General features: G+C 47.9%; 1 protein-coding gene across 1 annotated transcript in view; it reads right to left on the reverse strand.

Annotated features, from left to right (window-relative positions):
* LOC147637936 (DTW domain-containing protein) overlaps nt 1-27,698 on the reverse strand; it is a 102,997-nt gene that overhangs the window by 75,021 nt on the left and 278 nt on the right. The window contains exon 1 of the mRNA XM_086799778.1: nt 27,390-27,698. This exon is cut by the window's right edge and continues 278 nt beyond it. Coding sequence (XP_086655904.1) covers nt 27,390-27,698 — 309 coding nt within the window. The remainder of the gene's footprint in view (nt 1-27,389) is intronic.

Below are 27,698 nucleotides of genomic sequence, written 5' to 3' on the forward strand. Positions count from 1 at the left end.
ACCTGAGCAAACTCGGTGCCATTCTCCAACAACTCTCAAGTTTGGGAGTGAATGTTGAAGAAGATAAGCAGGCAGTTCTTCTATCTAGCATAGAAGATATCACCAAGTTTTCAGAGATTTTGACAATTTTGAGAGTGGCCAAAGAGACACCCCTTGATGACATGCTTTAGTGTTAATAGAAGAAGACCATCGTCTTCAGGATCAAGGCGAAAAGGCAATTGATGTAGACAAAGCTATGGCAATCAAATGGAAAGAAAAGAAAAGAGACAAGACAATCAAGTGCAATTATTGCAAGAGGCTTGGTTACATAGAAGCAATCAAGAAGATGGCAAAGGAACATGAAAAAGAGCATGCAAACCTTGTAGCTGAAGGAGAAGAGCATGAACCAGAAGACAAGGCATTCACAGTGACAACTATACCGGCAATGAAGAATCTTTCTCTTAAAGAGGAAGATTTTGATTGGGCTTTCTAATTATTATTATGTCCGAGTCATGGGTTCTCTACACGTGATGTCTCCAAAAATCTAAATATTTTGTAGTCGTGGGTTCTCTACCCAGGATGTCTCCCAGCATTTCCGGGCATGACCAAAGTGATACAATAATGTCCATGTACATGCCCGGAAATGCTTAGTGGATTGGTGTTCCATTGGGTTTGGTACCTCGTGTACTTTCCTGGAGCACGTCTATTTTGGTATAGTCTCATGAACGGGGATTGTCCATACCAATGCTGCATTGCATAGCATCTTTATGTGCTTGCTTGCAATTGAAATTGCATGCTGTTTTCATGCTTGCTTGACCAATGTGTAGTTCCGGGTAAAGGGACGCCGGCCCGCGAACCGTGCGTGTGAAGTTGTCTGCTGACATGGTTATGTGGCATGTGAGAGGTGGTAAGTATTGGTCATAAACTTGGCCTTAGGAGTTAGCACTGATTTATAAGTGAGTGTGTACACACTTCATTAAGTTTTGGGTGATCAAAACTGACTTATAAATTATGACCAGCCCGGTGTTCACACACACTAATGTCCCGAGGTGGACATAACCCAAGGTCCACCGCCCAGATCTTATCCCCTTTGTACAAAGGGAGTAACCAGCCATGTGTCCACTCTAGCTTGCTCCACAAAGCACCTGCCTGCCACCACCTACACTGGACAACTCACCACCTTACTTCTCTTCCTCTCTCTAGAGATTGGCGCCTCCTTCATGAGGGCTGTTGGGCTGCATTTTCTGCACATTCTCCTTCCCAACTCCATTTCCAAGCTTGCTAAGGTGATTTCTAAGCTTCCAAGAGTGTTTCCGGATGCTAATCACTCTCCTACACACTCCCAATGACTAAAATTCAACAAAACAGCTCTCTTTATTGCTGTAATTTCTGGTCTTTTTGTTGAAAACCCTAATTTCAACCCTCCGTTCTTAAGTTGAACCATCGGGGAAGCTTTCCCAAGGTTCCCTTCATCCTCTTGAAGACTTTTGACACGAAGAATTGCGACAAATCGAAGATCTCTTCACTCCAAGGACTTTCATCGCGAAGACTTCCGCTGTCATCGACTCTACTTCATAGTTGTTTCTCGTACGCGTACGAACCTATTCGTACGTACGAGTCGTACGGTACGATACCGTACGAATTCGTACGATATCGTACGGTGCGAGTTAGTTCCCCCCCCCCCCCCCCCAAAAATTTCCTTGAAAAAAATTTTCCAAATGCTAAAAAAAAATAGAAACCCTGCTTTACGAAGATCCCAAATGCTCGCAATACTTCGCAACTTTCGTGTCCACTTAGTATTCCATATGGGGTTGTGGAGAGACCTAAAAAATCTGGCGAGGTAGACTGGTAGTGTACACTTGATTGGTAGGATGAGAGAATCTTGCTACATCACTTGGGGATCCCTGGTATAGGTAGGCTAGACAATTAGATTCTCAAGTTATGCACAAGGGAGAACATTTGGACATGGCCATTTTGATCTAGAGAGGAGTCCCTAAACTTATCACCCTAGATGCACTCCTCCTATTTGTGCAAGGACGGTCCCTTAGTCATAAACGCTACACTGGGAGACCTTTGGTATTGCATTACCCATCCAGGTTCTTTTTTGGAGACAATCGGGAGATCCAACCGGGAGAGACACATATCCATGTACTGGTTTCTCAAGCACTGTAGACTCCTCCCCTCCCAACCTTCCCTCACATTCAAGCTTGAAGCTCCATAGCTTGTAAGTGTAAAAAATAAAAACCGTATTTTATCGTACGGTATCCCAAAATTTCATATCGTACCGAATATTCCCGTACGGTATCGTACCGTACGGTATCGTATTTTCGTACCGTGACAACTATGCTCTACTTGCAATTGGTAAGCTTTAATGCTTAAATATGGAAGCAAGTAGCAGGAGGGAGGAACCCAGATCACATACCCTGTGTAGTATTCTCTTGTCCTACGTGCTCTCTTGCAGATTGTTGCTACCATGTGTTGGTGCAACAATAGAGAGCAGATGGTAGGGAACATGGACACTTGAGAGGGTAGTGTGGGTTGTAAGTCCATCGACAACCACTTGTTTGCAATACTGTATTCATATGCATTGGTATGGAAATCTGGTCAGAAATGCCCATGACACTATGTACTTGATTCTCCCAAGATCAATATACTTTATTTGAGGGAGGGGTCGGCCGTTCCGGCTCATTGTGTGTCTCTTGTCAATTCAGCAATTTACTTCTTGTATTTTGAGCAAGTGTCCATCAAATCTTAGTGTATTTAAGTGTATTGATTAGCATTGTGTTCAACCAAGTTACATTGGTATCAAAGCATATGGTTCTCTTTCACTTCTATCGTGAGAGACGATCACTGTGAACACTAGCTATCTCTACACTTAGAACATTATGGACAGCCATACAATGAATCTTGGAGATACTAACACAAGAGGCAGGAACAATGAAATGCATGCTTCCAATGCTTTACAAGATGAGCAAACTCATATGGTGCACAATAGGGAACATGAATATGTGGGACAGCCGTCCTGTAGCAAAGAGAAGATGCAGGAAGAAGAGTCCATAGTCTTGAGGGCTGAACTTACTCGTATGCAGACTCTTCTCCATGCACAACAAGAAGAACTGAATCTTTACCGCCACGAGGATCCATTGGTACATGACTGTTTGAAGGCCAAGAAAGCTAAATCTTATATGGATCATGCAATGGCAATGATTGCTCAAGAGTTGCACATGCAATCGAGGGATGCAGCACATGCATACTTGGCTCGTATCGAGGATGCCTATGCAAAAGAGGCAACCATCCCACATGTCTTGGAATCCCCACAGGTGCCCGAACAAGAACTTATGTCTAAGAGGATGAATCTCCATGCTATGGGAGAGGAACAATCAGTGACTTCACGCCATGCAGGAATACCTTATGTAGCCCGTGAAGGATACAATGTTTATCGTAGTGGTCAAAATGTATGCCATATGCCATTGCCGGCTGAAAATGTGCGGCAGCAATTTTCTATTGGTGCAGGTATTCCGCGTATCTCTCATGCCACTCATGCCTTCGAGTGTGCTCGTGAGGGAGAAGCTATGGCTGAAATGTCAATGCATGATGAGGGGCCAGCCATGCCTCATGCTTACAAGGCACATGTATCTATGCCTTATGCATCACCTTTTGGTCCAAAAATGATGCCAGCCACAGGGGCTGTCCCAATGGACAAACATGGGGGAACACATGTTGAGATGTAGGCACATGCATCAAAGTCTCGTGACTTCAAAGCCGGAGACAAATCTGTGAAGTTTGACACATATCATGGGGAATATGATGCATCAAAGGCACTTGCTTTTATTGCCCAATTTGATATTGCTTTCAGTGATGAGGATTTCACTCAGAAATCCATGATTAAGCATGAATGATGGATCGCATATTCCGTGGGTATAGGAAAACAACTCTCTTTATTGCTGTAATTTCTGGTCTTTTTGTTGAAAACCCTAATCCTTTCTCAAGTTGAACCATAGGGGAAGCTTTCCCAAGGTTCCCTTCATCCTCTTGAAGACTTTTGTCACGAAGAATTGCGACAAATCGAAGATCTCTTCACTCCAAGGCCTTCCATCGCGAAGACTTCCGCTGTCATCGACTCTAGTTGCAATTGGTAAGCTTTAATGCTTAAATATGGAAGCAAGTAGCAGGAGGGAGGAACCGGATTACAAGATCACATACCCTGTGTAGTGTTCTCTTGTTCTACGTGCTCTCTTGCAGATTGTTGCTACCATGTGTTGGTGGAACAATAGAGAGCAGATGGTAGGGAACATGGACACTTGAGAGGGTAGTGTGGGTTGCAAGTCTACATCGACAACCACTTGTTTGCAAGTCTACATCGACAACCACTTGTTTGCAATTACTGTATTCATATACATTGGTATGGAAATCTGGTCAAAAATGCCCATGACACTATCAACTTGATTCTCCCAAGATCAATATACTTTATTTGAGGGAGGGGTCGGCCGTTCCGGCTCATTGTGTGTCTCTTGTCAATTCAACAATTTACTTCTTGTATTTGAGCAAGTGTCCATCAAATCTTAGTGTATTTAAGTGTATTGATTAGCATTGTGTTCAACCAAGTTACAGCGGGGCCACGGGGTTGGGGGGCGCCAGGCTCTGTATAGCTCAATGGCTGTATCTAGTGTCACTCCTCTCAGTCAAGCTCCTTCATCAACCTACACGTCAGGTGTAGTGGGTGAATGTGCCCTTGTCGCTTTGGTCTGGAAGAAGTCAGTGAGAGCTCTCTATAATGGTCCTCTGACACGTACTGCTCGTCTAGGCCGCAAAAGGGACTCCCTGTGTTTGCGAAGCTCCAGGAGGAAAAACCCCAAGCATCTCTAGTTTGGGAAATCCATGATCCTGGAAAGTGGTCTAAATCCATCTCGAAAGAGGCAATGGAACCTCCCCTAATCTCATAGTATACTAGGCATCTGCATACATAGTGGGCCTTTGTCTCAGCCTCTGTGTGACAAAGCTGGCATATCCAGTCCTCTAGTACAACATCCCCCGGCCCATATCTGGTTGTCTCCACTGTCAACTACTGGGATGAGGTGCGGATCTGTCCAATTGCACACTGCACCCCAAATGACAGATGTGTGTCCATGTAGCACGGCTGTGTGATAAAGCCGTCCTCTGTCAGGCGAAGAAAATGGTCCTTGTAAAAGGCCATCTTCGTCCCAAGGGGCTGGACAGGTGGGTGCCATGTCCTTTGAGTATCTAGTCTCACGATGTCCTTTCCGATGACCCTGTTCAGCTTTGTGCGGCTGAGAGCAAAGGAGGATGCCTCTATGCTGCTGTACTGGAACGGAGGGAGTGCCTCCATCTGCATGCCATGCATACCAAAACAAGTGCTCACCTGGGCATACCGACACTATGTGTCTCCGTCTAGTACCAGCTGTCTCGAGGACTCTAGGGCGAGCTTGGAGTATCTGTCTAGTGGGAGCTCCCATAGTCTGTGCTAGTACGTCCCTGTCTTGAAAATAGCCTCTCACACAATCGGTGCAACCCCCATCTCCGCCCGCACAATCTCGTGTGGCACTGATGGCTTACTTCTAATCATGCGTGAGATCATCATCACTAACGGCCTCTCCATCGGCTTCCACCCATCATATACATCCTCTGTGTCTGTCTCAGCTGGCTCCTCCCTCCGTCTCCTCTTGTGGTATAAACTAGGACCACAAATGGGAGCTCCATATAGTAGTGCGGGTGTGACTAGTGTGTCAAATAGCCAGAGCTTCGTCCTCGGCTCTTGAAACTGTATCTATGAGCACTACCTCTCAAGTGAGCCCAAAGTTGCATAGCCGCGCATCAATCTGGTTTCGACTGCCTTTCCCATAGAGAAACACGGTCGAGTAAAAGTGATCCCAAGGTATACATAAGAGGTCACATGCTCCACTAGCTCCCCACTATATGTAAACTATTGTGCAGATCTGCCTATCCATTGCAGGGAGGTGTTAAAGATCATAACCTTGGTCTACCCAAGGTTTACGATGAGATCCCGATCCTCGCAAAAGGCGTGTAATGCATCAAAGTGTCTCTGCAACCCCTCTGGTGTGTCAAAAATAAAGACAATCATACAATGTCATCTGCATACAATAGAATGGGTGTCAAAACTCTTGCCAAAAGTGCTCTTGGACCTCCCTGTCTGTCTACGTAGTTAGACACCTCATCAATGTAGAGCCCAAATAGAGGGAGAGATAAGGGATAGCCCTATTTCACCATGATAGTGCTATGTATGTCCTCTGATCCCTGCCCTGGGGCCCCCACTCTGCCAATGATAGACTCTTAGTGTGAGGATTCCCCAAAGCATATATGTCGGTACTCCCATGTTTTGCAGTCTCCTCATCAATCTGGCCCATGGGATTGTGTCAAAAGCCTTGCAGAAATCCACAAAGCAACAGTATATCCAGTGCCCATGTGCTCTCCCCTCCTCAACGATACCCCATAATGTGAAGATGTGGGAGTGTCCTCTTCGAAAACCTGCCTGCCTTGGTGCACTTTTTCTCTGCTCCTCCGCCCATCTGCAGAGCTCATGCTCCAAGATCGATCCATAAATCTTGGCCAATGTGTGACCAATCATAATAGCCCTGTAGTTACCGGGATCCATGGGGTCCCCTACTTTTAGAATGGGCACAATGATATTAGAAGACCAACAAGCAGGGAAACCCTCGCAGGCCCTATTATAAACATATGAACCAGAAGTGGAGCCAATAATCCCTCGCATGTGAGAAGTGCTTGGCAATCAGCCTGTCGTGATCCTGCGCTCTCCCATTTTGCATCCTGTCAATAGCATCTCTCACCATGCTCAAGTGGAAGGAGGAGTGAGGAGGGGGGGGGGGGGGGGGGGGGGGGGGGGAGCGGGGCTCACGAGAGTGGGGAAGAGGTAGTTGTCCACAGACGTGTTAAAGGGAGGTAGCGTATACATGCCATATGTCGGGTGAGGTGATCAGGGTCGGTGGGCGACAATCTTGGAAGAGCCTCCAGGCCTCCTTGCAGTCCCGTCCCAGAAACAAATGGTGCAACTCCTGCTCGAGGTGAGCTAGGTAGATCTTCCTCCGTACGAGATAGTGGAAGATCTGTCGTGCCTGCATATGAGGGGTGGAAGATCTGTCGTGCCTGCATATGAGGGGTGGAGCACAGAGCGACCTCCCGCCAACTAGCATTTATACCCCTCCCGCACAGGGAGGGGTATAAATACCCATTGCATAATTCAGTTCCATTCATCTCATTGTTCACCAAGTATTGAAGCTAATCAAAGGGCCAGGACAGCCAAGGATAAGCTAACGCAAAAGGGGTGAAGGATTGAAGGTCAAGGGCAGAGGATTCTCCTCAGCCAAGAAGGTTCAAGTTCAGTCTTTTATTTCAGTTTTGCATCATTCTAATAAAAGCAAATACACCATCCGTGGTGGGGACCCTACACAGGGTATTCGGGACCAAATACTGTGTATACCATTTTATACCCCCAGTATGGTACAGGATGGAGCTAGCTAGGTTGCATATCATGATTGTATACTCCATGCATATAGCTTTGCATTCTCCTAGTAATAGAGCTCCATCCCCTACACACCCAGATTCAGCTTTTTTATTCAGTACTTTTTCATTTTGTTGGGATGACAGAGGATACCCCATACATGTACTCCGATTTGTCTCATAGGCCGAGTTCGGTCTTTTGGAAGACGTTAATAAAATCTCTCTCTCTCTCTCTCTCTCTCTCTCTCTCTCTCTCTCTCTCCAGACACATGCACACTTTTTCTTTTGTTTCTTTTCTTCCGATGACCGGAAGAACACAGTTGTATTATTTTTTGTCTCATAGGCCGACTTTGGCCTAGCGTAGACGTTAATATATCTTTCTTTCTTTCTTTCTTTCTTTCTCTCTCTCTCGCCGCCCTTGTTCGCTTCGCTACTGTCGCCGCCTTCTGTTCGCCTCGCTACTGTTCGCCGATGTTCGCGCCCCTGCTCGCCGCCGCCTTCTCTCCTGCTATGCTGGCCCGTCTGCCTATCCGCTAGCCCCTCCGCTGCCCTTTTCCACCCACCGTTCCTCAAGCCCCCAAGGCAGCAACATAACACTTTTTCTTTTCTTTCTTTTCTTCCGATGACCGGAAGAACACAGTTGTATTATTTTTGTCTCATAGGCCGACTTTGGCCTCTCGTAGACGTTAATATCTCTCTCTCTCTCTCTCTCTCTCTCTCTCTCTCTCTCTCTCTCTCCTCCCTGCTTGTGGGAAGGGTTGCAGAGTAATCTCGAGGAATGGCCCCAAAACTCCAAGAGAAGCTCGAGGCCCTCGAGACGGCAATGAAGGCACTAATCAAGGAGAACAAGAAGACATCCGATTCCAACCTCAATGAGGTGGAGAACAAACTACACCGGCACATCATGGCCCTCGAAGCACGGGTCACGGACCTTGAACAAGAGAACATAGCACTCAAGGAGGAGGTGAGTGCATTGAAAGTGGAACTGGTAGCCGTCAAGAACACCGAGAAGGAAGAAAAGGAGATCAATGACAACACTCTCACGGCCATCAAAGAAGAGATCTCCAAGGAGATCACAAAGGACATGGAGGGAAAACTCGAAGCCAAGCAGTCAGGATGGGTTGAGGTGGTGAAGAAGAACATCCGTAAAGAAGTGAGGGAGGAGACTCAAAGGGAAGAACACCAAATCATTCACACCACCATTGAGGAGGAGAAGATGAGGCATGCCTGCCGCCTCAACATTCGAGTCACAGGTACAGCCGAGACACCCGACTCCACTCCCGAGAAAGTTGGACAGCTTCTATGCATGAAGCTCGGCTACAGGGAAGAGGACCCTCTCCCCTTCACCAAAGCATGGAGAGTCGGGAAAGACTCAACACGCAAGCGAGCCCTCATCCTACAGTTTGCAGGAGAGACGGAGAGGGTCACCTTCATGAGGAAGAGGGTGATTCTACGAGGATTACAAGGAGATCCCATCTATTTGGATGACGACCTTACAAGGATGTAGATAGAACACAGGAAAACATGCATGCCGAGAGTCCTACAAGCCCGGAAAGAGGGCAAGAGAGCATTCTATCGCGATGGCCATGTCATGACTCATCATCGATGGCAAGGCCACCGATTAGCGCCAGGCAGCCTATGGGACATCGGCTATGGAGGATCTAGATTCACAGATACACATAGCAGTTTGGAACTGCAATGGAGCACTTTGGACACATCCTCCTGGGAGGATGGGAGGAGGTCATGAAGGGACGGGACATCATACTACTTACAGAGACGCACCAGAGCCCAGAGAGGGGGCTACCCAAAGAAGAGGGCTATCAGTGGGAGTTTACATATAGGGGGACCACACGGCAGAGCACATCGAGAGGATCTGGAGGTGTAGCGGTACTCTTCAAGCGAGAGCTACAGGAGCGCCTACAAGTGGTAGCACGGGACCAGGAGGCTAGATACATGTGGATTAGACTGCAGCTCTCAGCAGACAGGGTGTTATACATTGCTCTATGCTACTTCTCTCCTAGAGGATTGAGATATGCCATGACAACAGAGGATGAGAGTAGAGGCGAGGAGGACACAGGGCCATTGGAGAGTCACCATATGCAACCCTTTCAGATGAGATCATACACTACTCCAACCTGGGGGAAGTCCTTATGGGGGACTTCAATGCACGGACACAGAGCCAACAGTGCGACATTTATGATTTCGAGCACCCCAAGGTGATGCACACACTAGAGGTGGAGGACACGGGAGCTTGCAGGGTGTCAAGAGGACATGGGCCGGATAACAACAGATATGGTCATCACTTACTTGAGCTGGGAGCGCAACACCATCTCGTTATTTATAACGGGATGAGACAGTGGCAGGATTCAGGAGCACTGACATGCTTTCCACGATCGGGGGGGGGGGGGGGGGGGGGGGGGGGGGGGATAGCACAGTGGACTACATCATGGGGTCCATGGAGACCACACAGGCAGTGACATCTTTCACCATCCCCCCTGCCCTATTGGTGCGGATCACACGTACCTCTTACAGTCACTGGCGAGCTCCACACCAGCACCCACACAGCCCACACAAGCATCGCATACAACTTTCTACTTCACCCATGACTTGGCAGACATATATTAGAATCGTGTATATGACGGGCTATTCCAGATGGATCCCGTGTCACCTTTAGACACACTCACCACCCAGCTGTCATCTCTACTACATACGGCCGCTACCCGCAGCTTCCCCAATCATACACACATTGCACACACAGATAGATCTGGGAGCATGCCCTAGAATCGGTGGTATGATGAGTGCAGAGAGCTATATAGACACCTCCGTGCCCAGAGAGCACTGGGGACCATTACACAGAGATAGGCAAGCCGACAGATGAGGATCCTCACACGCCGTAAGACGCGTGCATATGAGGAGGCACAATACTGGGATATATACCACCTACTCATGAGCAGAGATGCAGCCATTGCACGGCACAAGATGAGAGAGCTCGCCCTCGTACCCCGATTGAGGATCCACACACATGGCACACATATGCAAAGAGCCTCTACCATATCCCTCAGCAGCCGCCCATACCACAGCCACAGGAATCCCGCCCCTACCACCTCTATTTTCTTTACCCCCTCAATGGTAGAGAGAGCTATCCGCCGGTTACAGCATGGGAGATCGGCTGACCACACAGGTATACAGAGTGAGCATCTTATTTATGCAGCTGACACACTGGGACCCTTTGTTGCTCACCTCTTTAATAGGGCATTAGTGGAGGGCCTACCAATTGAGTGGACTATGCACACCATCGTGTCTCTCCACAAAGCGGGAGACATGCTAGACCCCAGCAACTACAGGACTATCATGATTGGTCATACATTGGCCAAACTTTATGGCGCAGTGCTCGAGGCAGAGTTGAGCTCATATGCAGAGAAGGAGGGACTGCGAGCACCAGGGCAGGCTGGATTCCGACGAGCTTTCTCCACTATTGACCATATACTCACTTTGAGATGTCTGATTGACCAGGCTAGGGCGCGGGAGGAGATTATACTACTGCTTTGTGGATTTTCGCAAAGCATTTGACACGGTGCCACGAGAGAGACTCTTCCAGCGCCTACAGTCATTGGGGATCCCATTAGAGATGGTTTGGGGCATCTATGCTTTATATGAGCAGGTCTTCGGGCGCATACCATCGATGCCCCGGTGGGCTATCTGATGCACCATAGGTGTGAAGCAAGGATGCCCACTCTCTCCTACACTATTTGGGCTATACATCGATGAGATGGCTGACTTCATTGGTCACGGTGGTGGGGACGGGGTAGACATCTCAGGTACCACAGTCCACATTATGCTATATGCATATGATATTATTCTGGTCTCTGAGTCGCAGATGGGACTACGGCACCATCTCCATGCACTCGATGACTTATGCACACAGAGGGGGCTTACAGTGAACCTTGGGAAAACCAAGGCCATGATTTTCCACACCTTAGGGCCGGTTCGACGACAGGCCATCTTCACACTAGCAGGAGGACAGGTGGAGGTGGTAGACTCATATGTGTACCTGGGGATTACATTTACGACTCCGCTAGGAAGATTTACTATGGCACACGCAGCCAAGGATAGACTCACGAGGGTATGCAGCTCTAGCCATACTAGAGAGACAGTGTCACCAGGCACACTTCCAGGAGCCCCGCATGAAGGGGTGGTTGTTTGACACACTAGTCACCCCTGCTTTGATGTATGCTGCAGCAGTATGGGCACCTGGGCTCGCCACCTCCACATGGTCTTAGATAGAGAGGCCTCGGATTCTCATGCTCTCACGGATGATCCGCAGCAAACCCTCCGTCCCACATGACATTGTCCGGACGGAGTTTGCTACACCTCCTATGCTAGTAGAGGCCCTCTTCCAAACGATCTGCTTCATACAGAGGATCAGAGATATGCCATCAGATCAACTCTCACATAGAGCTTTTGAGGCGTCCAAGCACCTCGCAGAAAGAAAAGAAAGAAAGAAAGATTTTATTAACGTCTTCCAAAAGACCGAACTCGGCCTATGAGACAAATCGGAGTACCTGTATGGGGTATCCTCTGTCATCCCAACAAAATGAAAAAGTACTGAATAAAAAAGCTGAATCTGGGTGTGCAGGGGATGGAGCTCTACTACTAGGAGAATGCAAAGCTATATGCATGGAGTATACAATCATGATATGCAACCTACCTAGCTCCATCCTGTACCATACTGGGGGTATAAAATGGTATACATCAGTGAAGGGGGTGTCCACAGCTCCCTGAAGAACATGCCTGGGTGTGCTCTGAAGCGAGCCAGTCGCTCCGCACCCTCTCTGTGAAACTGAGCTCTGATCTCTGTCATCTCTCTCTGGTATAGGGGTGGTGTCCGAAAGCCAGGTGTCCTCTGTCTCCTGCGGGCTCTGAGTGTCTCTGCTCTCTGGAGAGTAATTCCCTGCCGTGTAGGGGCTGGGAGGGGTATGGATCTCTGAAAAAATGTAGTAATCTGTGTCTGTCGCCCCCCCTCTGGAGCTTTCTGAGCCTGTAATAATGTCTCTCTGTGGCGCTGTATGTCTAGAATGTATCTCCCCAGTATGCGCTGGTCTGCTGCCTCAAAGATCTGGCGTAGGGAATGTGGCTCTCTAAATAAAATGGGATATCTCTCTCTGATGGCTGTATATGCTCTGCATCTGCATACATAATGCTCCTCACTCTCCACCTCCTCTCTGCACAATCTGCATACCCTCTCCTCTCGGGGGATCCGTGCTGCTCTGCCAGTCTCAATCTCCAATCGGTGTGATGAAACTCTGAGCTGACCAATAGCCACTCGGGAGCCGTGTGGTAAAAAGCCCTCCATGTATCTAGGCCTCTCTATAAATCCATCATCAGTGATACTCATGACGTGATCTCTGTAGCATAGCATCTTCGGTGGAAGAGGCTGTGTAGGCGATATCCATGTCTCTCGTGTATAGAGCTGCCATAGATCCTGTCTCAATACTCTGTTCCTCTCACTATGAGAAAGACGGATATGTGGTGCATCCCTGTCATACTGGAATGGTGGTAGATGATCCATGTCTAGGCCATGCTGTGAGAACCAATGTGTGACCTGTGCATACCATGATCCTCTGTCTCCTGCCTCAGCCAACTGTCTAGATGCCTGAAAAGCTCTGTATGATAATCTGTCCTGTGGCATCTCTCTGAATCTGTCTAGCAGGCATATAGTCTGAAATATGGCCTCTACCATCATAGGAGGCGCAGCAAACTCTGCTCGGATAATGTCATGAGGTACTGACGGTTTGCTGCGTATCATGCGTGCCATCATGAGGGCCTGTGGTCTCTCTATCTGTGTCCACCAATGGGTAGCAAGGCATGGCGCCCATACTGCTGCTCCATACATCAATGCCGGTGTGACTAATGTGTCAAATAGCCACCCCTTCGTCCGGGGCTCCTGAAAATGCGCCTGGTGGCACTGTCTCTCTAGCATAGCCAATGTTGCATATCCCCGTGTCAATCTAGCTCTGGCTGCTGAACCCATGGTAAAGCGTGTGGCTGCTGCAGAGAAGGTAACCCCTAGGTACACGTATGATGTCACCACCTCCACCTGGCATCCTGCGAGAGTGAATGTCAGCTGACTCCTGCCCTGTCTCGATGTATGAAAGACCATAACCTTGGTTTTCCCAAGGTTCACAGTAAGACCCCTCTGTGTGCAGAAATCATCGAGTGCATGTAGATGCTGCTGTAGACCACCTGGGGACTCAGACACTAATACAATATCATCAGCATAGAGCATAATATGTACTGAGGTACCTGCTAAATCAACTCCATCTCCGCCTCCCCGTGTAATGAAGTCAGCCACCTCATCAATGTATAACCCAAATAGCGTGGGGGAAAGTGGGCATCCTTGCTTCACACCAATGGTGCTAGCAATAGTCTCGGACACACCTCCTGGGACTCGCGCAAAAACCTGCTCATATAATGCATAGATGCCCCATGTCATATCTGCTGGTATGCCAAGAGACTGCAGGCGCTGAAAGAGCCTCTCTCGTGGTACTGTGTCAAATGCCTTGCGGAAATCCACAAAGCAGCAATAGAGCTTTCTCTTCCTCACTCTGGCCTGATCAATCATACATCTCAAAGTGAATGCATGGTCAGTGGTAGAGAAAGCTCTCCTGAAGCCTGCCTGCCCTGATGAGCGTAAACTTGCTCGCTCAGCATATAAGCTAAGCTCTTGCTCCAGCACTGCACCATAGAGTTTGGCCAGCACATGGCCAACCATAACCGTCCTGTAGTTGCTCGGATCGAGCATATCCCCTGTTTTGTGAATCGGCACAATGGTGTGCATCGTCCACTCCGCAGGCAAACCCTCTGCTAGTGCCCTGTTAAACAGGTGTGCAAGAAAAGGAGCTAAAGAATCTACTGCATATATGAGATGCTCACCCTGCAGGCCCATATGGTCGGCGGCCCGTCCATGCTGTAGGCGGCGGATAGCTTCCTGTACCATCAAGTGGGTAAAGAAGCTAGCTGTGGTAGGTCGAGGCTCCTGTGGCTGAGGTATAGGTGGCTGCTGTGGGGCATGGTATAGACCCTCTGCATATGTGTGCCATGTCTGTGGGTCTGCAATAGGTGTCGGGGTCCGGGGCTCTCTGAAGTGCCGCCATGAGACAGGGCTATCTCTACTCATGAAGAAATGAAAGATCTCTAGCTCCTGTATCTCTGCGAAGGCCCGCCTTTTGCGGCGAGTAAGTCTCCTCATCTCTCTCCTCGACTCCTGCTCTGTGATGGCTCCCAAGGCTCTCTGTATGCGGAGCCATGAGTATAGGGCTCTGCACTCGTCATCATACCATTTGTTCTGGGGCATAGTCCCAGGTCTCGCCCGCAGGCTCTCCTGAGTGTACACGATGTAACTTGATCCCAAGTCTCACAAATGCATATTCCTAGGATATGGTGACAGAGGTGAAATGGGGTATAGACTTTGGGATCCCATGAATAGAAAGATCATACGCAGCAATGATGTCATTTTTGATGAAACATGCATGTATAAGGAGCCTGCAAGGCAACAGGAGCCTGGCAGAGTCCTCACTCCGCCAAATCATGGAGTCCGCAGACCAGCGCAGATCATGGAGTCCGCAGACCAGCGCAGATTTGGCCAATTCTTGCTAGAGACACAGCGCCACAGAGAGACACTGCTACGGACTCATACCACAGGGAGAGGTGGGCGACAGCTCCAACTCACTGATTTCTTCCAGAGATCTATCCCAGTGCCTATCCTGACACGGGAGGGGGCTACACTTCAGCGCGCTGCGGACCTCTGAGCCAAACGGAGACCGAGAGCACCAGGCTACCAGACTCCCAGACTACATCAAAGGGAGATCACAGAGATACGGGCTCCACATCAGCACCATATCCAGGAGCGGCTAGCCCACTTAGACTCACACCCGGAGATCATGCTCCGAGGTATTTTTGCCTCACCATCGCCTATGTATCACATATTACACCCCCATTATGGTACTAGTTGGAGCTAGACAGATCTGCATTGCATTCTTGTATACCCTGCGCATATAGGTTGCATACTGAGCCTCTAGTAGTAGTGCTCCATGCATCACACCCTCCCACTAGCTCAGTACTTTCATAGTTTATTTCATGTTCATTTTGTCGTTTTTTTTTTTCTGGACATCCAGAAGACATTGACAGTTGTACATTGATTTGTCTCATAGGTCGAGTTCGGCCTCTAGTAGACATTAATACGTGTGCTGATTTCTAAGCATTGAAGTTACCGATCTACCCTGAAGCTTCCACATGTTACAGTGGTATCAGAGCCTACTTCAAGTGTGAAGATTCAGCAAGAAACCAGAAATTTTTTCTCACTCGTGTGGTTAGTTTTCAAACTCTGGTGGACCACCCCTTTCGGAGTGACTCCTGTGCCTCGAAGGACGGTTGGTTTTCAGCCTCCGGAAGTCTCCTGCACAGATAGTGGATGGTCAGATTGCCCTCGGAAGTGCATTTTCCTGCTATGGCGAGCTTCGACAATGAGAGAGACCAAGAACCTTGGGACCAAAGTGCACCAGGCAGCCCAGCTAGGGCATAAGGCATGAGTGTTACAGAGATGTTCCAACACATGATGCGAGCAATCGCAAACCAGAGTACCAAGTTGGAAGAGCAAAAGACGCAGATACTGGCTCTGGAAGAGTGCACTCGTTCTACAACTCTGCGTTTTCCATCTCCTCCTCCGTCTCCTTCCGTATCCTAGGTTCCGAATCCTCTACACAAGGACCCTCTCGAAGGGTCACGACCGCAGCCGAGTTCGATGCTTGAGTTGCAGATGCGTGCATTGGAGATCCGACAACGCAAAGATGAAGCCATGCGACGCGTGGAACATGAGCGTTACCTTGTGGCTTTGGACGCAAGATTGACACCAACGGCTTCCTGGAATCATTTTCTCGAGAAAATAAATTTTAGTAAGTATAATGGTAAACTCGACCCCACAACTCTTTATTCATGGTTGGATCAGTTTGAAGCTTACTTTGCCGCAGTTAGAAAGAATGATACTGACAGCGTGATCTTAGCCAGTTGGTACTTGGAAGGTGAGGCCATTCCTTGGTGGACCCAGTGGGCTCATGCCCACACCAAATTAGGTATGGCAACTTATGTTTGGGACGAGTTTGTCCACGACCTTAAGCAGCGGTTTCTACCACCCCATTACCTTGAGCGACTCGAAGACAAGTTCAGGGAAGAGCGTCAGAACGCGCAACCAGTCCTTCAGTTTGCCAATAGAATTTCGACCTTATGTTTGCAATTAGGCTTATCTGATACGAACAAGAAAGGGCAATTTCTGTATGGCCTTGACATGCAAATCCAGTGGGAGGTGCGTATGTTTAGGCCAGCCACCTTCGAAGACGCACTCTCACTTGCGCAGAGTGCTGAAATGAAGCACAATGGTGGCAAGCCCAAGACTTCCCAGCCGGCTACTCCCAACGCTACCGCCTCGGGAGGAAAAGGCCAGAACCAAACGGGATCTTCCCCAAGACAAAGCACGGGAGCCTCTGGATCCAAGAACTCAAACAATGTGTCCAAGCTTACTCCAGACCAGAAAGCGGAGGGAGGCAAGACTAGTGGCAAGTTGAGTGCTGAGGAGATTACTCAATACAAGAAGGAGGGTAGGTGTTTCTTTTGTTATACAAAAGGACACACTTCTCAGGAGTGTCCTAAGAAGACTACCGCTCCAAAGGCCGCCGCCTCAGCCTCCACGGCTTCCGTGGTGAGCCCAGCTCCCACACAGACCCAAGTGGCTGCCCCTAGTTCTTCAAATCCCAATGCTTCAGTCGGAGCAATCATTAGCCGGGAGCTTGAAGATAAGCAGAACAACGCCGATGACCAGAAGTATGAGCGCAACAAATTGCTCAAGACCTTTCGCTACATAGGTGGCCAAAGAGTCGTCGTCTTGTTTGACAACGGCAGCACAGAGGACGTGGTCACGGAACAAGCCGCTCGGTGTGTCCATTTCTCTCCGACTTCGGTGGACAAGAAAATTGAGGGTTTTAGCACGGGCATGACAACGAGCATCGAGTATGAAGCTCTAGGTGCTAAATTGGTTATTCAAGGCATATAATTTGTGCGTTATTTTGATGGTTGCCCCTCTTGTAGGAGCAGACATAATTTTGGGCATTCAGTGGTTTCACAAGTTCCTTCCGGATATCAAGTGGAACAAGCACACTTTCCAGATTAATCAGAATGTGTCAAACACCGCAGTGACCATTAAGTGTGAGCCAAGAATTCTGAACTTTCCGCTCATAAGCCACTTGCAGGCTAAACGAGCAATCAAGAAAGGCGCACATTGTGCGATGATATACATCCAGACTACCCAGACGATGGCCAGTGCTTCCAAGAAGTATTTGGCTCTCCATGAAAAGTTCAAGAAGATTTTTCTTTGGGACAATCTCCCTCCCCAGCTCCCCACGTCTAGACCAGAGGATCACAAGATCGATCTCCTCCCAGGCTCAGAACCCCCGAGCAAGTTTCCATATCGCCTTTCCAAGGCAATGGAATCGGAGTTGGACTGCCAACTCCAAAAATTGTTGCAATCTCGCTTCATCCGCCCCAACATGTCGCCATTTGCAGCACCGATCCTGTTTGTCAAGAAGAAAGATGGGTCTCCTCGTTTGTGTGTCGATTATCGTGCACTCAATAAGCTGATTATCAAGAGTAGATTCCTGATGCCTCAAATAGATTATATTCTTGAGAGGCTAAATGGGGCTAAGGTGTTCTCGAAACTCGATTTAAAGAGTGGGTACCACCAAGTGCGGATTATGGAGGGGGACATCCCCAAGACAATCTTCCGTCGGAACAGGCCCACTATGAATTTGTGGTCATGCCTTTTGGCTTGACGAGTGTCCCAGCCACATTACCGCATGATGCTGCGTGTGTTCCGGGATTTGATTGGCAAGTGTGTGTTCATAATTTTGGACAACATGCTAATATTTTTAGCTACGGTTGAGCAGCATGACATTGATGTGGAGAAAGTCCTGAAGTTGCTGGAAAGCAACGAGCTCTACGTCAATGAGAAGAAGTCGGAATTTTATTTCTTTGAGGTTCATTACCTTGGATATATAATTAGTGCAAAAGGCATTCGACTTGATCCGGCCAAGGTGGCCGAGATTGTCAATTGGGAAGTACCAAAAACTGCTTATGACATCACATCCTTTATAGGTATATGCCATGCATACTCCACCCACATAGACAAGTTTTCTGACCTCTCGACGGATCTCACCGATCTGCTAAAGGGTGTCAAGACAAGAAGGCAACGGATTCGAATGACTCCACGAGCGTTGGAGGCATTCAAGATCCTAAAGGTGACTTTATCAGAAGCGCCTTGTTTAGCACTTGCCTCGTGGGACGAGCCATTTCAGGTGATCACCGATGCGAGTAACATCGCAATCGGAGGTGTGTTGCAACAGAATGGTCATCCAGTAGCTTAGATGTCTCGTAAGTTACTGCCCGCAGAGAAGAATTACTCAATCTACGATCGTGAACTCCTTGTAGTAATACAGGCCTTGAAACATTGAAAACATTTCCTTTATGGCCGTGACTTTGAGGTTTGCACTGAGCATCAAGCATTACGTTGGATTCAGACAATGCCAAGTGCACAATGGAGTGACCGACAACACCGCTGGAGCCAAATATTCCAGCAATTTGGTGGTATGATTCAGTACCTTCCAAGAAAGGCCAATCCAGTGGCTGATGCTTTGAGCAAGAAAGGACACGTGACTTTGATTCAAACCACTAGACTCGATCGTGTTGGTACGAGACTTGACGACATGAAGCATACGTACGTGGACTCCGAGGAATTCGGTACACAGTGGGAACAGGCATTGGATGCCACAGGACCATGCCACTTTTTGATATGCGATGGTTGGCTTTTCTACAAAGGCCGACTATGTGTCATGAAGTCGTTCAGGACAGCTCTTCTCCATGACGACCATGACACCATTACTGGTTGTCATAGGGGTATGAATTCGACTTTGGAGAAATTGGAACGGCAATATTATTGGCCAAAGATGAGGCGAGATGTGTTTTCATATGTACAACACTCTGATATTTGTCAAAAGGTGAAAGCTCCTCGTGGAAAGAAGATAGGGTTGTTACAACCCTTGCCAATTCATGAGCTACCTTTTCCAGATATTTCGATGGACTTTGTCACGAATTTGCCTCCCAGTCCAGGTAAGCATAATACTCAGTGCTTAACTATAGTTGATAGATTTAGCAAATTTGTTATGCTTATTCCATGCAGGGCCAATGTGACCGCCGAGAATGTTGCCCAGTTGTTCATTTGGCATTGATACCCGATTGGCGGGATTCCTAAGACCATAGTGTCAGACCGAGATGCCAAGTTTACCACTCATTTTTGGAGGGCATTGTTTGATAACTTTGGTACTAAATTGACTTTTTCCAATGCATTTCACCCACAGACGGACGGCCTGACAGAGATCTACAACCAGTCGGCCTTTGATGTGCTAAAGTGTTACGTCCACGATCAGCAAGGTAAGTGGGAATCATATTTGCCTTTGGTTCAAGCTGTTTTTAATGATTCTTTTTCTTCAGCTATTGGCAGGACTCCATATGAGGCAGCGTTTGGAAGACCATTCCAATCACTATTGACCAGGACCTCGTCTTCAGTACCTGAAGTGAATAGATTGACGGAGTCTTACCAGGAGATTTTAGAGTCAGTAAAAGACAGGTTGGCTAAAGCGCAGGAGACCTACACTCGACAGGTCAATAAAGACCGAAAGGATATGAAGTTTTCGGAAGGGGATTGGGTTTATCTTCGGATTATGAAGCAAAGGTTGAAAAAGGTGGCCAAGTGAGGCCCAAAGTTGTCTTTCAGGAGCTTCGGACCTTTTCCCATCCAGAGAAAGATTAACGAGGTTTCAATGAAGTTAAAGCTACCTCCGAGTTGGACTATGCACAATGTGTTTCATGTCAGTTGGTTATTATTGATGAAGCTGAAGTTATGGTTCTAGAACAGATCCTTTTGCATCGCTTCACGCATGGCTCAAGCCGAAGACAAAGACAGTTTCTCACAAAGTTTTAGGACCGAGGGACCCACGAAGCAGTATGGCTTGACAAAGAGTTTTTCGACGACTATCCGACGTTGTTGACGGATTATTTGGAGGCTATGCAACTTCCGTCAAGTTATGCAGAAGGGGATGTCACGTGCATCCCGCACTTGGATACCACGTAGACATATCTGTACAGAAGGTGCACGACCTAGGGTGGAAAACTGGTCCCATGTGAGCCCAATCCGGGACGAGTCAGCCAGGGTCCCACTCCAGTCGTCCGAGGTTAGGTGTGCATTGTCTTGCACATGAAACAGTGCCAGTCCGCGCTATGAGTCTCCCTCTCGAATGATGTCAGTGGTTCTGTGTATCTGGTATGATACTGGATACCAGACCACTATGTAGACAGTTAGGGTTTGCATATAGGAAAGGGGCCAGCCCATAGGGCTACCCCAAGGATAGATATGGGCATGGGGGAGGTGTAGAACCACCCCCATAGGGGCCAGGAAGGCCTTGGCTGTGCCCATCAACCATGGGATGGCCATGGAAGGGCTATAGGACAGCCCTAGGGCTCCTGGACAGGCAGCCGACAAGGTACACATCCCTAGCGGACTGTAGGCCAGGTGTGGGGCAGCCCACACCGGCTGCCCAGCAGCCAGAATCTCATGCGCATAATGGCCAGCAGTCCATTTAAGTGATGCCCAGCATTTCTAGCATTTAATGCTAATTTTACAAGTCGTGAGACAACCGACTGGTTTTAATCCAGCCGACTAGCATCAGGGAAGGGTATAAATACCCATTGCATAATTCAATTCCATTCATCTCATTGCTCACCAAGTGCTGAAGCTGATCAAAGGGCCAGGACAGCCAAGGATAAGCTAACATAGAAGGGGTGAAAGATTGAAGGTCAAGGGCAGAGGATTCTCCTCAGCCAAGAAGGTTCAGGTTCAGTCTTTTATTTCAGTTTTGCATCATTCTAATAAAAGCAAATACACCATCTATGGTGGGGGCCCTACATAGGGTATTCAGGACCCAATATTGTGTCCTCTTCTCCCTCTCTCTCTCTCTCTCTCTCTCTCTCTATTTTTCTGCACATCTACATTCAGTTTTGTGCGTTAATTTTGTCACGACAAGTGTGCTGATTTTTGAGCATTGAAGTTACCGATCTCCCCCGAAGCTTCCGCATGTTACAATGGCGGTGGAGCATGTCCTGGATCTGGAGCTAATGAGGGGATCGTCAAACAGCCCCGGGGCCGCGGGGGGGGGGGGGAAGGCCCGGTCCGAGGTAACTCCTCTTGGGCAAGGTGGGTCCACAAGATCCACTGTATTAGTGAATACCAAGTAGTCCACTATACTAGCTCCATGTCCGAAGGGATAGTAAGTGAAGGCGCTAGAGCCACGCCACAGGGCTAGGCCATTATAAATGGCTAATCCATGAGCTCCTCCAAGGGCCAAGAGGTACTTCCCATAGTCTGTACGGGCTATCATGTCTTGTGATGCCCGCTCAAGATCTATGCCCATAGTGTCGATCTCTTGGTACATGGAATCCTCTATCTCAAAGAAAGGGACTTGTGCACTGGCAGGTGCGGGCATTTAAGTCTCCAGCAAGAAGGATATCCCCTAGACCGAAGAACTTCAAAATGTCCTCATAGAGTGGCAGGTATGGAGACTCCCCACGGGTGGCATATCTGGATGTGGAGGAGGCAGCAAACCCCGGTGTGCAGTTCAGTAACGCCTGGCTGCAGTGCACAGCCGCCTGGCTGTAGCCTGAAAAGGAGATGGCCTGGAGGAGCAGTAGAGTTGAGGCGTGGCCTTCAGGTGGTGGCAGCCGTCTCTGTGTAGGCAGAGCATGTGATAGGCGCCTGGCTGGGGGAGGAGAAGCAGCCGCCAGCAGTGAAGGTGTAGTCGCCTGTATGGGAGGTGAGCAGCCGCCTGTAGTGCAGTTACAGCCAGCCGCCTGGGAGAGTAGCCGCTTGCAGTCAGTGAACTCCTGCTGCAAGTACAATCACCTGTACGGAGGGTAGTGCAGCCCGTGAGCAGTCCGTACAGAAGTGCAGAGTGGTTTGCCCGGGTACAAGCGCAGCCTGAAGGAGCAAAGCGTTGAAGCGCCGGTTGTCTCACGTAACAGGGTGGAAGCGGAGATGATTTACGCTTGATGGAGAGAGTCTTTTTTATAAAAATTAAGGTGAAGTTACAACTAGAGATTTCCACGCATGCATGTGGGGGGACTAGTGTGGGTAGGTGACCATGCCCACCCCCACACTCACTTAAAAGTGGGGCTCCCCACCTTGGCCCCTAAGTGGGTGCCCAAAGGGGGTGCCCACTTTTAAATAAATGTGAACACCTAACCTTATAAAATAAGAGGTTAGAAATAAAATAATAAAAACAACATGTGCAACATACTTACCACCTGTTCACATGCACCAAAACTCGTCAGAATACAGAGCAGACTTCACGACTCACTGGCAGGCGTCCCCGCTCAGTAAGTAACACGTCAAGCAGGCAAACACACAAATACATGTCATGCGAAAACAGTTTCAAACATGCAAAATATGTGTGCATGTGCAAATAGTAACATGGACATATCTCCCGTTCATGGAACAAGTACAAAATATCTGTCGGCACAAAACTGGCATGACATAAAAACATAAAAACCTGGTCTTTCTATGGAGTGACAGTCCCATATGTAAGACACAGTTCCAGGCACGAGTCTCCCTATGGTGTGACAGTCCCATAGGCAAAACACGGCACGAATACTGGCTCTTCCATGGCGTGACAGTCCCATGGGTCGAACACAGTCCAGGTCATACACGGGTGGCACTGGTCTGGCTCCCGTCCATACGACACCATCCTGCTAACACACGGGTGGCACCAATCTGGCTCCCGTCCATGTCAGCAAAATACTCGCCTCTTCACACGAGACACCGGCCTGGCCTCAAGTGAACGAGACGCAAAAACTGGGGATGGACCAAATGGTCGGCCAATTGGTGACACAAGAAGAATGTGGTGAAAGATGCATTGTCCAGAAACTTAGAAAGCCATATATGGCTACAATGTCAATTGCCTCTCATGGGGACTTGTTTGCCATGCGTGCGCCATGAATTCTACCACGCAGATGCTGATTTTGGGCATACATGGACTGATTTAGTGGCTAGACATGCACATGCGTTTTACGTGATCAAAGAGAGGTATCTCATGAAGGATAACTGCCTATGTAATGTGTCAAACATGAGGCAAAAGGTCATTGATGAGTGCCATGCTCCTCCATATGCATGACATAGAGGTATATTGCCATACTATGCGCATGATTGAGCATTACTACTCTTGGCCAAGTATGCGCAAAGATATAGACACATATGTACGTGCATGTATCACTTGCCAGAAAGTCAAGTTTGACAAGCAAAAGGCTCCTGGCTTGCTTCAGCCTTTGCCTTTTTCCTCACAGTCAAGGAAAGTATTGCAATGAATATTATCCAGACTTGCCTCGTACACTCAACAAGGCAATGATGCTATTTGGACCATTGTTGACAGGTTTAGCAAGCAAGCACACTTCTTGCCGGAGTCCGGACAGGAAGACCATTAGTCTAAGCACATGGTCAAGATATTTGTGGCACAAGTGTTCAAACACCATGCTATGCCTAAATCCATTGTGGGGGATAGAGATACCAAGACTACAAGCCTCTTTTGGAGAGCTCTCTTTGACAATATGGACACTAAGTTGGACTTCTCACCGGCTTTTTCACACCCAAACGGATGGGCAAAGTGACGCTGAAAATTCAGCTGTGTTGGATCTCCTCAAATGCTATGTTGCAAATCAGAAAACAGCTTGGGAAAACTATCTACCACTGGTAGAGTTTATATAGAATGCCTCCATGGAAAAGGCCTTGTTTCAGATTGTTTATATTGCCGCCCATCCTATGCACTACGGATAAGATCTTTGCAACTGATGAGTATGCCAAAGATCTTGATGTTGCCTTTGCACAAGTACGAACAGCCATTGCTCGTTCACAAGATAAGCATAAGACGGCTACCAACAAGCATAGAAGAGAGGTGGACATCAAAGTACGACAAATTATCCAATCCCTAGGTATTTTTCATATTCCTTGCATACGTACGACAAATTATCCAATCCTAATGCGGATAGATAATATTATGTTACTAGCTACTACAACAATTGTCTTCACGATTTCAAGTTGTCCGATTCCGTGCGAGTTGAATTATAGGAATTGCTTGTGTTTCTCATGACCTTGATTTGGTTCTGGCTTTGTCTTTTGTTCCACCGAGATAGTCTTGTAGGAACAATGGCTTGAGATTCAGAGGGTTCATGTACATGTAACTATGTGGAAAGATTAGAACATGATTTCAAAGTCATTTGTCCATTGCAGCTAGACTTTCTAGGATTCATTTCTGAGTGGAAATGTCTAAGGAGGGGAAGTATGTTACGTACTTGATGCTAACCGCAATGTTGGCCAACCTAATCTTGGCTTAGGAGATCTTGATGATTAACGCAGCAAGCTAATTACATGGTTTAGTGTTAGTTAGTGTTATCCCATAAGTTATAACTATTTATAGGCCAAAAGTGACTATATAAGTGGGTGAGCTCCCAAAAACTCCTCAACACAAGACAACAAGATTAGTACCAAATCAAAGGGACGCAGGCTAACTCTTCTCCCAACCGTAGGTCTAAATCCATATACCACGCCCAAGCCCAAGGGCAAAGGCTTCCGTGGACCATTGTATCCCAAGCCTAGGCACGGGCCTTCTATCATCCATCGTGGGCCTTTTGTCATCCGTCCTGTGTTTAGGAGATCTTGGAGGATCGTGCACCCTATTAAGTGGACTATTATATTTTATCGTGTTGTCCAATGACAAAAGCCTGTGCCTAGGGCTCTGTCGAATGACAAAGGCATGTACCTAGGCCTTGGATGCAGTCCACTCCAAGCCTTAGCCCTTGTGATCGGGGAGTGACCTATCAATGCAAACCTACAGTTGGGTGGTGAGCTGGCCTGCATGACCCCTAATTTGGAATTGACCATGTTTGTCCAGTGTTTAGAAGATCTATGTGCGTGACACAAAGCCACAAGTGTCCAACATACCATGTTAGGAAGATTAGCCAAGATTAGTTTCTATTTAAAACACTCAAACACAAACCTTGACAAGCGGGAAAAAAAAAGATGGAATATGCCATCCAAACTATTTGAATGTGCAAAAAAAAGGGAAGATTTCAGTGTCCTATTAAGGTGAAAAAACCTTTTTGTTGAAAAAGCCTATAAGCTAAAACAACAAGATGGAGCTCGGGTTATAGGGTTGGCCACCCATTATCACATGTTTAGTTTTGTCCAGTCGTGAGACTTTTCTGGAGCAAGTCGGCCAGCTTATCTTGGGGCTATATAAGGCTTGCCTCCTCCTCATTTGTACTCACTCTGACAGGGGCTTCTAGGCCCGGGTCCTCCCTTAGGGGAGTAGTTCATCATGCCCACACATACGGGGACCACCCCTTGCACAGGGCTGATTGTATCATTGCTGCTTCATCATTATGCAGATTTGTGTTGGGTTTTATGCTGTGTATGCACCCAGAGGAGTGCTAGTGATCATCAGTAGGTTACTGGGGCACTTTTTACTTCAGTTAGTGGAGGTTTTTTCCCCCAGTTTAGTTCAGTTTCACTTATATGCAGTTTATAAGTGTTTTGGTCCACCCGGCACATTTATGGCCGGACATGTGAACACTTATCCTTTAGGGGTCACTATCATGTGGCTTGTACTTGATTTTATTCATTGAAGTATACAACAGTCGTGTTCACTCCTCCTCCTTGGTTTCCACGCCTGATTGTTTTCTGTAAACCCTAACCCTAATCCTTGAGTGCCTTCAATTGGTATCAGAGCATTGAAGCTCTGCTCAGCACTGCCCGTACACTGCCAAGCCTTTGCTGCATCTGCCATACAGAAAACGTACATTCAGTCTGCGTTGCCTGCATCGTCTTCAGAAGCTGTACCAGCCCGTACAGTCAAGCGAAGCCACCACCACCTGTGCGCCGTCAGATAACCTCTGCGCCTGCTGCCCGTACCTGGTCGCCTTCAGTCGGGTACTATAGTACGCCGCCTACAACTACTACACGTAGCCTTCAGTCGGGTACATTACGCCGCCTACAACTCCTGTACGTCGCCTTCAGTCGGGTACAGCACGCCGCCTACAACCTCTGCGTTCGTGTACCAGCCAGTCTGCGCCACCTGCCCGTGCCTGGTCGCCTTTAGTCGGCCTTCAGACTGTACCTTCTGTGCGCATTCTGTACCTGCTGTGTACCTGTTCGCACTGTTCAGTACAATGCTCCGTACAGTACCTTCATTCGCCGTACAGTCATAGTTACCTGCACAGTACAACAGTCTACGAATCTGCACACTACAGTCAACTCATACCTATTGAAATCTCAGCTGGTAAGCATTACAAGTTTTGAGTTTTGGGCATTTTTATTTTCTCTGTGAAAATATACAGGCACAACAGGCAGATTTTCTAGCAAGAAAATATACAGGTTTTTTTGCACAGTTTGGGTGCAGCAAATTTGGGCATTTTTGGGGCATTTTGGCATTGTGTACGCCATTTGCTGCTCTATTCAGTCATTGGTGCATTGAGCTGCACATTCAGAGGATTGAGAGTGCAGGCAGATTTGGGTGAACTGTATTCAGTGGAGTACAGTTGTTGTCAGGGTTTTTGCTATAAACTCCTGTCAATACATGACATATAACATCAACAAAGGTCCACGCAAGTATCTTATTAAGGTTTTAAAGTCATCTCACATTGTCAGATCTCTTGCATAGTTGATGGACGGGCAAGTGTTGAAACCCTTTTGCAAAACAGAAAATCGGAAAGATTACCTGCAGGGTACCCCGAGGTCCTCCGAAAACAAGCTTCTCCCCGAGTTCAGATTCCAGAGACTTGACTTCGAGCATGAGCTTCCTTACTAGTGGGGGCATTTCCGGTGGCGATCTTCCAAAAGCTTGCCAGTCCTTGGAGAAGTCTTCAAGGTCTGCATGCTCCTCTGCGGCTACTTCTTCTCGTTCTGCTTCTAGGGTTTCAAATGCCATGATCTTTGCAGGGTTAGCCTCAGTGCAAGTAGGAGGGGAAAGGCTGGAGCATGAGCAATGTTTGTTTATGTTTGTGTGCGCTCGTGGGAATACACATGG

Source organism: Cibotium barometz, chromosome 6, assembly GCF_041138505.1.
Source record: "Cibotium barometz isolate CiBa-2024 chromosome 6, ASM4113850v1, whole genome shotgun sequence".
NCBI lineage: Eukaryota > Viridiplantae > Streptophyta > Polypodiopsida > Cyatheales > Cibotiaceae > Cibotium > Cibotium barometz.